General features: G+C 28.0%; 1 protein-coding gene across 4 annotated transcripts in view; it reads right to left on the bottom strand.

Moving 5' to 3' along the window:
* Positions 1-3405: 3405 nt before the first annotated feature.
* The window catches only part of LOC127279847 (homeotic protein distal-less), an 88992-nt gene continuing 77965 nt past the window's right edge, over positions 3406-14432 (bottom strand). For all 4 annotated transcript variants that reach the window (XM_051302476.1, XM_051302472.1, XM_051302475.1 and 1 more), the window contains exons 3-5: positions 10986-11160; positions 8974-9286; positions 3406-6471 (exon numbers count right to left, since the gene is read on the bottom strand). In XM_051302476.1, coding sequence (XP_051158433.1) covers positions 6453-6471; positions 8974-9286; positions 10986-11160 — 507 coding nt within the window. In that variant the 3' untranslated portion in view covers positions 3406-6452. The remainder of the gene's footprint in view (positions 6472-8973; positions 9287-10985; positions 11161-14432) is intronic.

Raw genomic sequence — 14432 nt, 5'->3', positions numbered from 1 at the left:
ACAATTATCCTTTCATCAAATCAGATATATTATTCAATGAACAAATATATATGCGTGTTAATGCGTTAATAAATGTATACAAATATATAATAAAATTATAGTTAAGTTTTACTAATTTTATAGAGTTAAAATTACTGATTTAAATAACTGGAATTCAGAGTCACTATATATACCCAGAGAAAAGATTTCTCTGATTTAAAGAAACCAGTTTTTTTGACTTGTTTTCTTTCATTCAAAATAAAGTTTTCTTTGAAACAAAAAAAAACTTCTTAGTTTAAAAGAAAAATTTTTTGATTCAAAAAAATGTTTTTTGAATGACAGAAATTTGAACATTATCAAAGAAATTCAAACATTGATATATATATGATCAAAGAAAACATTTATTTGAATTAAATAACAAATTTCTTTGAAGCGAAGATAATTTTTTTTTTAATCAATGATAATTTTTTGAAACAAATAAATTTTCTTTAAGTTAAAGAAAAATTTGTCAAAGAAATTGATTTCTTTGAATCAAAGAAATCTTTTTTCTCGATGTAAATGAATCAGTTTGTGTAGAAACAACACGCAAGTCCATTTTTTAAAAAATCACTTTCTTATTAAAAATTTGTCTTTAAATGAAGCCCTAAAAATTTGGTAAAGTATATTATCAAAAATTAAAAAAAAAATACTCAAACTTTTGTTCTGTGCATAAACGTAACCTCAAAAATATTGAAGACAGCATTTTGGTGGAAAATTTACCGTTTTACTAAAAAAAATTTTAATTATCAACGACAATATTCGAAAAAGACTGATATTTTTCAATTTTTAATAATAAAAATAATAATAATAATAATAGTAATCGAATCTATATTATTCTTATTTATACGCATATATTAGAAGAATAGGTCTTTTTTAATCGTTTATCGTCAAAGTGTCGAATTGCACAAAACGGTAAATTCCTGCACATCCTCATCGTATACATAGGTATACCTCTATGGTTGGAGAGCAAAAGAAGAGGCAAATAAACAAGCACTCAACGTAATCTTTTCAAGAAGCCGGCGCCTTATTGTGAACGCTTTTGTGCGTCTTTGTGCTTGGAGTATCTTGTAAGACTTTTATGCTGTGTATTGTCGTAAACCTGGTCGGTTGGCATACGGATGCCGCGTCGTATATATATATAAGTTTTACCACATCTAAACGCGCGACCATCGTTTACAATTTACAAGAAAGTAGGGTGTACCTTTTTTTTGTTGTTGGTGAACATTTTCAAATGCTATAGGTGCTAATCTTGCCTATATGCAAAAATATATAAATACATAATGAACAAATCCAAAAAATATTTATCAAATTGCAAAATTCCATTTGCAATTTCTCGATGCGTCAAGAAAATTGTCTTTTACAAGATACACTGCGAGTACTACTGAAACCGGTGAATCTTTCAATTACTTGAGAGAGAAATGGAAATACAGTTATCTATGTAAAAGTAGAGCATGCGTATATGTTTATAGGCAAAGTAGAAATTTCCATATCAGGAATATGGAACATAACATTTTGATACATGAATCAATGTATAATTAAGAAATTTAGCGATAATTTTATCGCTCTTTGATGTGTCGAAAATAGCAAATTTTATTTTAATTAACGTATCTTTAAAGTGGTAAAAAAAATTACAGTTACTGCTTTGCATGTCTGATAGACTGCTATTCCTTTTTTTTAAGTTTTTTCAGTGATTTTAATTTATGTAATGACACGTATTATTACAGAAACATGAAAACGTCTAAACAATAATTGCAGGTTATGTTGACTGACAGAACTAGTTGCGCCTACACTTCTTTGTGCTTTTCTAACTTATGTGTTGCCATGACAACACGTACGTGAGACAAGGACAGAAAAGTGTAAGCAATATACCGCCAAAAGTGTACTCATCTCATCCTAAAAAATTGTCTTCAAGTGGTTGATTTCCATTGTCTCCACTCGCCATTTATTATATTTCTCGTCAACTACCGCAACCCTGCTCTAGTGAAAATTTAGTAACTTTATAGTAACTTTTACTTTTAAAAATAAAGTCACTAAATTATCACTAAAATCAGGGTGCGGTAGTTGACGAGAATCATGACAAATGTCGAGTTGGGACAATGGAAACCAACCCAAGTCGATTTTTCGTCTGTTTCACTCACTCCCATTATGTTACCATGGCAACTGCAGCAGGCAGGCAGGCAGCCGAGAGATCTGAATGCGCCTTTATTATCACTCGACAAAAAAAGAAGGTTAATTGAATTGCCTTCAAGAATAGGAATTCATTTTTAATGATTAATTTCTCATTAATAAGAAATTTACTGAATCTATTTTGACAATTATGAATAATATCGAAAATTTTGAATAAATGTTGCCATATTTCGTAATTTTTTTATCAACATGAATTATTAAATAACAAAAAAAAAAATTTAATACCTGATTTTTCCACTTTTTCGAAGTCATCGAAATAAGATATAGATGGCCAACGAAATGAACTCCACTTAATTCTAAAATTCGTTTTGCATTATTACGTAAAAGTCGGTAAGTGTGTTTTCTATTATAATGACAATTGGACCTTTTATGTGTGTATCGAAAATAATTCGCTCATTTTATTTAGAAGTATGTAATAGTGAATAAATTTGTTGTGTTTTTTCTGTTCAATGTGAAAATAATAAATAATTTACAGTGAATATGATGTTTGTAAAGATTAATTAAATTTAAACGTGATGCATCAAAAATTGAACATATATATTGTCTCAATTTTTTTAGGTTATGTGTAGAATATGATATAGTCGCCTTCACTTTTTTATGGGAATAATGTTGATTATGAGTAAAAACAAATAACTCAGATTTTTTTCAATAAATAAATTATTAATAAAACATTTTTTATTCATTCAAATATATTCTATTTCATATTGCACGCTTTACGAAAACGGAATTAAAAGGGATTCAAGTTTGCTGCTGTCTATTCCTTACATAGACTTACGAAATAAAAAAAAAATCAGGTATTAAATGGAATTGATTTTTTTAATTCCAACCTTTTTGCCGGAGCTCCCAATTGATTCAAACAAGTGAATAAGTTTTTACTTCTTGGGCACCTAACAATTTTTTAATAAAATATGAAGCTACTGAAAAATTATTTATACTTTTGAAAAAAGTAAAAAAAATGTTTAGATAGGTCTGAGAGACCGCTGTTGCAGTTTAAAGGTTAAAAGGTAGTAGAAAAAAAAATTTTCTTACATTGAACAATATTAACAATATTTATTTTTTTAGATGAATAAAAAAAATAACTATTCTAAAAATATTTTTTTCTATATTAATTTGTATATATGTTAGTGAAAAAAAATCTTAATTAAAAATAAAGGAAGGAGAAATGAAAGGATAGTTTTGATAAAATACAACAACCATATATTAAATTGAATTATTTAGTTATTATTCATACTTTATACAACAGTAATCATATTTAAGGTATTTTAGTTTTCCGTAATATCTATTTTCGTACAAGGGTATTCAGTGAAATCGATAGCTAGGGGAGGGTCTGTTTTCATGCCCTAAATAAACAATTTTTCTCCATTTTTACACTCTTATCACAACATCGTATTTTACATAGATCCACTTATATCTTACAAGCTAAGGGGTCCCGGCTTGGTATATACAATTGAAATCGATTTGCCTTGCGACCCGTTTGCGCACAATTGAATTTCGTCTCCCCCACCTCTCTCTCTATTACTAGCAATGCTAGGAAAAAAAAACTGTATAGACTCGTAGTTTTTTTTTTTTTTGTCTTTTTTTAATGTCGCCTTTTCCCCCTTATAACATTCGTCTAATCAAACACACATACGCGCGCAAATTGAAAAACTACGTCTCGTCAAATTGTCTTTACTTATTAATTCAACACGCATCATTTATACATCTCCTCTCTATTATTTAGGAACTGAAGAATTTTCATCTTAAATTACTCAATTCTTTTTCTTCGTATATTATTGCACCGAAAGAATTTATTACGACTTTACTACTTCGCTGTTTTTTTTTCTTTTTTATATAATAGACTGCGCATTTTGCTTGAGTTCGTAATGACATTTTACGTTTATATTTCATTCATATCGATAAACCATCTGCTATCGAGTATATATGATATTTGAAAAAAATAATAATAATTTAGTAAATAAATTTTTTATCAAACGAAATAAATAACTTTAATTTTTTTAAAAAATATTTATTTATATATATATATATATAATAAAATTAGTCTTTGAATTTTATATAATTCTAAAAATTCAGTTTTTTTAAGAATAATGATTTTCTTTTTTTTTTATTTATAATTAAACAATATATTATAAAAACATTTTTTACTTAACAATAATTATATTATCTTTAAATTTAAACAAGTCGAAATTTAAAATAGTGATTAGTCAAAATGTTAAAAAAAAGTCAAAATTTTGACTTGATTAAATTTAAAGTGTTTTATTTTTTTCTAAATTAAATTTTTTTTTTTAATATACAATGAAAATTTTTTTATTATTGAACTTGGTATAAATTTTTAAGAATCAATTCCTTAAATATCACATTATTTTATTTAATATATTCTGGCAGAAATAATGTTGAAAAGAAAATTGAATTTGTAAAAATGAATAAAGTTTTGATCAACCTCCTCTCTTGCTTTTTTTTCTTTCATATATATATAGAAAGAAATACAAGTATAGAGAAAGAGTGAGACTAAAAAAGAAAGGATCTATCAGACCGCATTCTCATGAGGCTACCATTGTCGTGCCTTGGATTTGGGTCACTGACAGAGCTCACCGGTCCCTTCGTGATTCTCGTGACTCGCGAACGCAATCGCTCTTTTTGTGGTTTTACCTCATATTGAGTCTCTTTCCAAGTTGACGCATTGCGTAATGGAAAAAAAGAGACAATTTAAGTGCAAAAAAAAAAACACTTTTAAAATTTATAAAATTCAAAATGAAATAAAATTAATACTAAGAATATTAAAAAAAGACTATAAATAAATATCAAAATATTTATAATTTAAAAAATATTTTTCTTCTAAAAAATGTGATTTCACATTTTGCGTTCAAAATATACCTAAAAAAAAATTTTTATTTAAAAAATTTTGATTTTTAAGGAAGATGTGTTGAAATGATTCACTCTTGCTACTTTAATAATAGAACTAATACTAAGAATAACTTTAAAAATAATAATAATAGAAATAAAAGTAGCACATATGAGTACCGTTTAGAATACTTTTTTTTTTAATTTTTAGCTTCTTCAGATTTATCATTGCATCATTAAAGATTGGTTCGATAAAATTGACTTTTACGAAAATGTCATTAGAATTTCATTTGCGAGATTTAGACACGAAGTAGGTCGTTGAGTGACCGTTTTATTAATTAAAATTAGCAATCGACCAAGTTACCTTTTTGATTTGACAAGATATGCGAAATCGAATTGTGAATTTGAAAATGTTTCTTATAATTTAATAATGAATTTCTCAAAACATTTTTTTTTTTAATTTTTCTTTCTCTGAGCAAGAAATCGAATCATTTGAAAATTATCATTTTGATAAAATTAATTTCAATCGCTTAATACTCTTAAGTTGAACCACATTTTATTGTCAAATATTTATTTATAGAAAATCTCTGAAGAAACTTATTTAAAGAATATTTTATATTTCACGATACATCCCAGGAGCATTGTCGACTTTTATATAGTTTAAGAAAATAATTCAAAGATAATTTTCAAATGTTTCAAATTGTCAGCCAATTATAAATATATTTTTTTTATATTTAAAATTCAGAAATAAATTTTTTATTATTGAATTTTTACAAAATTGACAAATTTAATTTATTTTGAAAATATAAATTTTCAAGAACATATTCGGTGCATTATCATATTTGAATTATCACTAGAATTTTTTTCGAGGTAAAACTTGCCTTTAATTTGTCCAGTAGTTATTACATTTAATTCACGATCAGACGAGGAGAGTGTATTTCATACATTTTGAGATATATATTTTTTATCTCAAAATGTTTCTTTGTACATTATCACTTGACGGACGCGTCACTGGGCACTGATCACTAAAATTCAAATAAGATCGTCCTCATATTCGGCATTTCGCATGGAATTGTTTTAATTAACGACGGTTCAAATACGCGCACTTTACTTTACAAAAACCTTTTCTTTTTTCTTTCTATCTTTCTTTCTTTCTTCTTTTTGACCATGGTAAAGTCAACATTTCAATTATTAATTTCACCTATCGCTGAAATCGCAACGTCGCACCACATACTTGAAGCTTATTATTCTGTGTGCGTGAAGCGACATGACAATTTCTACAGATAATAATTATTAACATTTTTACTCGATTTCTCGAGGCTATGTATAAACACTTTGGGCACTGGGTGTCCTTTGGATTACGAAAAATCTTCTTCCTGAACAATGGTTCATTAGATTAGATATCTTCGTTAAACTGCTGGCCAAACTCTGTAAAAAAAAAAATAAAAAAATTATTATTATACAATTTTTGTCAATACTATCTAAATATCAATGAACATTGTATAATAATTTTCTAATATGCAAAAGTAAATATGAATGCAAAAAAAAAACAATAGACTACAATGTAATTACGCTGTAACAAATTTACATAAAGGTCGAAAGGTTAAAAGTTGTTGCTACAGTCAAAGTGATTTTATGAAAGCGACTAATTAAAATATTTGAAGCATTAATATGAAATGCATTTATGTATATATACTTTTTAATTTTTTTTAGAGATTAATTATTTATAATTTCTATCTATTTAATATTAGTAAAAAAAAAATAATAATAATAATCTTTTCGACTTATAATTATTCCATAGAATTATTTTTTAGATAAATTTTCATTATTAAATTTAGAATTTGATAGAATTTCTTTTTAAACTACTTTTTATTTATCGAATTTTTATTGTATAAAATTTTTAAAACGCCTAATTTTTATTTGTCCGAAATCACAAATGACCGAACAAACAAGCGACAGAAAGATTTTGTCACAATTATTAAAATTGACCAAACAGAAATTATAAAAAAAAATTGTGATTGGTGAATTTTAAAAAAAGCGCCAAAAATTTTCTGTCCATTGTTTGTTTGATCATATGCAATTTCAGACTAATAAAATTTCGGCATTTTCAGAATTCTAACAAATAAAAAATTCGTTAATTAAAAATTTGAAAAATTTTGAAAAATTCTCCACAATTTTCAGTGTTAGTTTTTGTTAAATAATAATTTATTTAGAAAATATTTTTAAAAAATTTTATTTGTTCAATAATGTTTTAACCGTTTTACCAAAATTAAAGTCAGTGAAGTTCACAACGTTTATAATTAACGATTTAGAAGAAAAAATATTTTTTTATGCAAATTATTATAAATTTCAATTTAAAAACATTTTTGCAACGCTTCTCGATTAACAATTTTAAAAGTTAATTTTTAAGTTAAAAAAAATAATATTTGCCTAAAAATAATTTTTTTTTTCAAATTGTACAACTGAATCTTTCAAAATTTGATTAAATCAATTTGAATTAAAGTTTTATTTATCGTTAAAAATAATTATTTAATTTGAGGTTATATGTCAATGAATTGAACCACATTAAATTTTTTAAGCGTCAGTCGAGAGTAACAAACATAACCTTAAAAATAAATGTTCCTTTAAATCTTTTATTAAATGGTCCATATAGTCAATTAATTAAAATAAGATCAAAGATGCTGAATTTCATTTGTCTTATTGAATATTATTATTTTGTCTTTAGGCACTTTCTAATGTTTATCCGTGAAAATAGTATAAAGGTGCTTTTATATATAAAACCTCCAGTGATTTTCCGTGAAAATTCAATCCAGCCAATTGCCTGACCAAAATACTGGAGGTATAAAAGCACCTTTACAGTTTTCTTCTTTTATCCCCACTCGCCATTTGTCATATTTCTCGTCAACTGCCGCACCCTGTTCTAATGAAAATTTAGTAACTTTAGTTTTAACAATAAAATCACTAAATTTTCACTAGAGCAGGATGCGGTAGTTAAATTATGACAAATGTCGAGTGGGAACAATGGAAACTAACCTAACCTACTGTAAAGCTGATTCCACAATATCTGTATAGAATCGTCTTGAAGGCAATTTTTTACAATGAGATAATGCGCGCGCATCCATTGCCAACTGTCGAGAAAAAATATTATTTATTTATTTCACGTGTTCTACTATTCCTAAAATTTCAGCTTGTTATTAATATTATTAAAATTATAAAAAAAATTTCTTTTGTCAAATTTCTATCCAAAAATATAAATTGATAATAAAAATTATGTAAAGAATTTTTGTTACTCTAAACTTTTATTTATTATCTCAAAATGACAGTAAAACAGTATTCTAGTATTAAATAACTCTAAAACTTTTAATATTTAATTTTTGAAACTGAAAAAATCCTGTAAATTACATTTTAAAAAATTCTATAACACTCAATTGGAGGTCAATGTTAAAATTTACATTAAAAAATTTATACAGTAAAAATTTTAAATTGAAATTATTTTCATTGGTAAAAATTGATTTTATAATGAAAATAAAATAGAGAATCGTAATTTAAATAAATTTTTTGTCGACAGTAGGCAATAGATGCGCGCGCATCGTCTTCATGACGATTCGATTCAGGGCCAATGTATAATTGCTTTGTGAACGAGATAGAAAAAGACACAAATATATCTCCGTTCTTTTCTAACGCATACTTTAGTTTCCCTTATGCCTTTCGCAAAAATATTGCACCTTTAACTATATTCTGAAAGCAGCCTAACAAATAATGTGTCATAAAAAATATGAATTTTAAATTCTTAAATAATCGTAAAATTATTGATGAAATGTAAAAAAAAATATAGATTTGTGGCTTTAGTTTAATTTGAATTGGTAAATGAATTGCACGCGCTTAATAAAAGTGTCTATTAAGTATGTTAACCTCAAATGAAGTACTTACGTGAGTAATCCTGGATTAGGATCCGCCTGGTACCAAGAGTACTGCGGCATGTAGCCCGCGTGATGTGGTGGTGGCGGCGGGGGTGGTGGATGATGACCGGGCGTATGAGGATGGTGATGGGTGTGAGGCGGTGCATGAGGGTGCGGATGGTGCTTCATTTCTCCTGGCCAGGAGGGAGCAGGAGGACTTTCGTTGTGCTGAGGCGACATGTCGCTTCCAGGACTCGAACTACCGGGGGTGTGACCCCCACCGCCGCCGCCCATGCCACCGAGATACCCCGTTGTTGGGCTTCCCGACACAGAACTGCCGCCTCCTGAAACAACAAATATACCAAATTATTACAATTTTATAAAAAAAAAAAAATAAGTCTTACATCTAGTGAGAACTAATTTCTTATTTTGAATAAAAAATTAGTATTTCTTTAGTTTTAATAGATTCAAAACTAGTTTTCTATGTTTTGTCTTCGACTTAATATATTCTGTTTGCTAGCAATTCGCCATTTGTTTTAATTCTTGGTAAACTACCGCACCCTGCTCTAGTATTTAGTAACTATTTAGTAACTTTAAATTTTAACTAGAATCACTACATTTTCACTAGAGCAGGGTGCGGTAGTTGACCGTGAATTATTACAAATGGCGAATGGCAACTTCGACCAGTGTGATTTCACCCTAATTTAATCGTACGAGATCTAGTAACTAGTTACACCCAATTGCATAAATGTTGACCTTCCGGTTTGACTGCATTTTTAAAAAACGTAACACTTCTATAATAATTTTATTAGTTTATGGCATATGATTTATATACATAATTACAACATATACGCTATAAACTAATAAAATTATTATAGAAGTGTCACGACTTTTCAAAATGCCGTCAAATCGGAAGGACGCAGCATTTATGCAATTGGGTGTATAAGTTATAAGATCTAGATAAACTTTGACGCCCAACCCTGTGTTCGCCATTTGCATAATTTTAAGGCCAATCCACAATAATCGATTTGCGAACGAGATGAGATTGAAAAAGACACAAATGTATCTCTGTCGTTTTCTAATTTATGCTTCACGTTCGCAAACGATTTTGGTTGGTTGACATATTGATATTTAATATTTGGCATAATTTTCGTCAACTACCGCACCCTGCTCTAGTAAAAATTTAGTGACTATTATTAAAATTTAAAGTTACTATAAAGTTACTAAATTTTTACTAGATCAGGGTGCGGTAGTTGACGAGAATTATGAGAAATATCGAGTGGGACCAATGGCAATTAATCCTTTCGTAAAACTATTTAACGTTGGCCTTTATTCTAACCTCAAAATAATAAATGTCAGAATAAAAAATATAAAAATAAGTCGCTTAACCCCTTGGGTGTCGATGACGTGTATACACGCACATAAATTTTGAGTCCAATAATAAGACGGAATTGGCCTAAAATTTGTTACTCGGGGGTTTTTGGGGTCGCTGCTTCCGAATTTGATGTCAGATTTACAAAATTCAAATTGGCGGATCCAATATGGCGACCAAAAAGTTTGAAAATTGACCATATTCGCTTGAAACTCGTTACTCGGGGGTTTTTGGGGTCGCTGATTCCGAATTTGATGTCAGAATTACAATATTTCAAAATTCAAAATGGATACAATAATAATCACACCCATACTATGCTATTTTGAATTTTCAAAATCTGACTTGAATATCGTAAACATCAGCGACGTTCAAAACCCCTGAGTAACAGATTTCAAGTAATTTTAATTAATTTTTAAATTTTGAAAAAATTATCTGCCACATTGGTAACGCCATTTTGAATTTTTGAAATCTGACTTTGGAATCGTAATCAGCGACCTTAAATACCATAGTGTACACATTTGCACAAATTTTGGTTATACAAAAATTTACTGACATTTTGGGCCCACTTATGAGATTTTGGCCTCGACTACGAAGGGGTTAAAATTTCGAAACTAAAAAATTTAATACATTACCGATTAGAATATAGAGTTAATAAAACTTGTTGAAATTACCTCCTTGCATGAGACCTCCTGGTTGACCAGGTTGAGGAGATGGTCCTCCAGGCAACGTCGTACCACCGGCCAAGATATTTCCATGTTGACCACCGCCGCCGCCACCTCCACCTTGCTGTGCCGCTTTCATCATCTTTTTATATTTACTTCTTCTATTTTGAAACCATATTTTCACCTGGAAAACACAAAATTATTCTTTCATTAGTTATAACACATCAATCAAATATGAGCAAAAAAAAAATGTGATTAAATTTTTTTTCTCAATTTTTATATTAGATGAAAGTACAAGGTTGGATTAGTGTACATATATATACATATACATACATTGTATATATCAAAACATATTATTTTTCCCACTATGCCATATTTATCTATATAATCAGTGATGAGTGTGTGTGTATATATCTACGTCGTCATATAATCTTACGTAACAATGTCAGTAAAAAAAAAATGTATACGATACAAAAGAATGAAAGAATGCGCTTTGATTAAAAAAAAAATCTTGTTCAGTCAATTATCGCTGATCGGAAGACACTGATTATAACGAAGATGGGTTTCCGATGAGAGAATATCTTTGGTATTTAATTATACTGTGTAATGACGATTCTGACTCAGAGAATCGATGCTATATACAAAATTTGTTTAAAGCATAAATATTTATTTGTTTTAAACCTTTTTTTCAAATAAACATTGAATAAAACAATTCTGAATCAGAAAGTTCATTTTCCATATGGTTACTTTTATATACTCCTCATACAAAAAAATTTTTTTAAATGAATCCAATTTTTTCCTGTGATTATTTTTTTTTATAAATTTATGTAAAATCGATTAGGACTTTTGTATTATATACTTTTTTGGAATTGATAATAATGTAATTAAAACATATTTGCCGCATACTGAGCATATAAAGAAAAAATTTAAAAAAATACTCGAAGGGATGAAAAAAAGGGTACACAAATATAGTATAGCGCGAAACAGAGCGAAAAGAGTTTATGGATGGAATATATTCACGTCAAAAAGAGTCCATTATAAAACCGCATTGCGGGTTCGTCTAACCTCAAAAGAATTGTACTACTTGGCTTTACTTGCACAACACATGTTTAGAAACAAGACAAGTTTCCATCTTTTCTATTAAACTTTTTATAAAATTTTTTTTCAATTTTATCCAAAAAGACATGTTTTATAATACAAAATTAAATAAAAATGACTAAATAAAAGAATCTTTCGTATGCAAAAACAATAAAATAAAATTTTTTTTTGAAATAAATAAAAAGTTAGTAGACTTCAAAAATAAGCTTTTTTGTGTGAAGAAATTTTTATTTTCGTTTAAAAAGTTATCTAATTTACAAGTTTCAACACCTGTCCACTATATATTTCGAGACGAATATCATATTGTCTCTATTTTATTGAGACTGAAGAGAAGAAAGAAGGGCGCATACAATATATGAGAAAAAGAAGAGAATAAGGGAGCAAAAACTTGTTGAAAATGCATACTAATGTATATAAGAAAAGTTTAGTATGATGTCTCGAAATGGAATATATAAATATAAAGAAGCCAATAAGTGTGCTACGAAACGAACACGTGGTCATCTCTTCAGGAAGGTGGTTGACTGCAAAATATATAACATATATATATATATATAAGCTGCGCGTCTCTTGAGCAGAATTACGTTTTTCTTACTCATATACATACGCTACCAAAACATTATATATAAATTTTTATATATATGTATATGTATTTTCTACCACAAATACAAATTGCCCCTTCTGTTTTAGAAAAATTACACACTCTGATTCCACGAAAAGACTGTGAAGAATATACAGGCAACAACGCTTCTGAAAAATTTGCTTTTCAAGCATTAGCTTCAGGCAAATTTGGTACTACAAGCACTGATGTCGATCGCACCGCTGCTGATGCATATATAATGAGCATAAAATCGCTTTAAGTGATGGTTTTGTATTAGAGAAAAAGTTGGGTTGCTTTAATCAGAAAATATTTTAATATAAACATGAAATCTTGTCTATAAAATAAGATTAAGAAAAATCTATAATATTTTTTTTAATATTTTTATTTAAACCCCCCTCCGTTTTGAAAGTGACTAAATTGTGAGTTGTCAAATAAAAATAGCGTTTATATACAATATATGTATTATCGATATCGACTTGGGCCTAAAACCATACACTATCAACAAAACTGCGACTGTTTTAAAGCCATTGCTTTCCTGTCAATTAAGATCGGTGGTGAACGATTATATGCAATTACACGTAAGTTCACTCCAAAGCGAAAAAGTGATATGCGGTTGATGAGATTAAGTCGAGTCATAAATTTTTACATGACGTAACGATAAGTATAAGTGAGGGATATTATTTTTATTTTCTTGTATACAATTGTTTTTTTATAGAATAGTTTTAACATACAACACTAATTATTTTACTTCAAATTATATACATTACATTTAGAAAATTTCTTTCTTAAAATTTCTTACAGAAAGAAAAGTTCTCATTTCAGTCAGGCCTTTTGAGATTAAAACATATTGATAACAATTGTTGCGGTAAACGACTTGGAATTAAACATATAGTAAATAAAAACAAATTTACTATAAATTAGTTATAACCGATTACATATTTGGATTAAAATAAACTTCTCTAGTTTACTACACAAGAAAAGAATATTAAACTAACTTCTTATAGAATACAGATCTAAAATCTCTATAAACAAATATTTATTTTTCAAATATATTGCTATATTATTATTATACATTTAAAGTGTGAAAACTGCCATTTTCTGTTTAAAGTTAAAAAAATAACATTCAATTTGTCTTTGGCCGACAACTAAATGCTTTTTGCATAATCTAAACAGAACAGGTCCTTAATTGAGGCTTTTAGGTGTTAGGTGGATAGACGACGTTCAGTGGGTGCAATTATATAAGTGCGATAGTTAAATAACCGATAAACATTGTGGGTTGATTACTCAAAAGAAAACATTTTTATAAAAATTTTTATAATTCTTTCGAAGTAAAACATTTACATCTCCACTGTAGTGTAATTTTTGGCAATTGTACAGAATAAAAATTTTCAAAAATTAGAAAAAGTTCGATAAATCATTTTAAATCAACTGAGATGAAGCGATGGAGCCAAAGGTAATTTTAAGTGTTGTAAAAATATTAATTTTACGATTCTTTATAATTTGATATTTGATTTGATAGTTAAGAGTTTAATGTTTAGTTATCAATTAACAATAATACAGGAATCGATTTCATTTTATTTTCACGAAAAAAAATATCCATCTACCTTTGGTTTTACCCTACAGTTTTGCAATGCAGAAGAAAATCAATGTATATAGGACTTAATTGCGGTATCAAAGATGTAGTCATATCAAGTTATTATCTCTAGTTAGTCCCGTTCAGGAACCCCTGGGGACCAATGAATAATCCAATCTGTCCACAG

The sequence above is a fragment of the Leptopilina boulardi genome, unplaced genomic scaffold, assembly GCF_019393585.1.
Source record: "Leptopilina boulardi isolate dan_hultmark-lab unplaced genomic scaffold, ZJU_Lbou_2.1 LbouV2_223, whole genome shotgun sequence".
NCBI classification, from domain to species: domain Eukaryota; kingdom Metazoa; phylum Arthropoda; class Insecta; order Hymenoptera; family Figitidae; genus Leptopilina; species Leptopilina boulardi.
The sequence above is the reverse complement of the archived record's forward strand: the minus strand, read 5'-3'. Positions and strand labels throughout refer to the sequence as shown.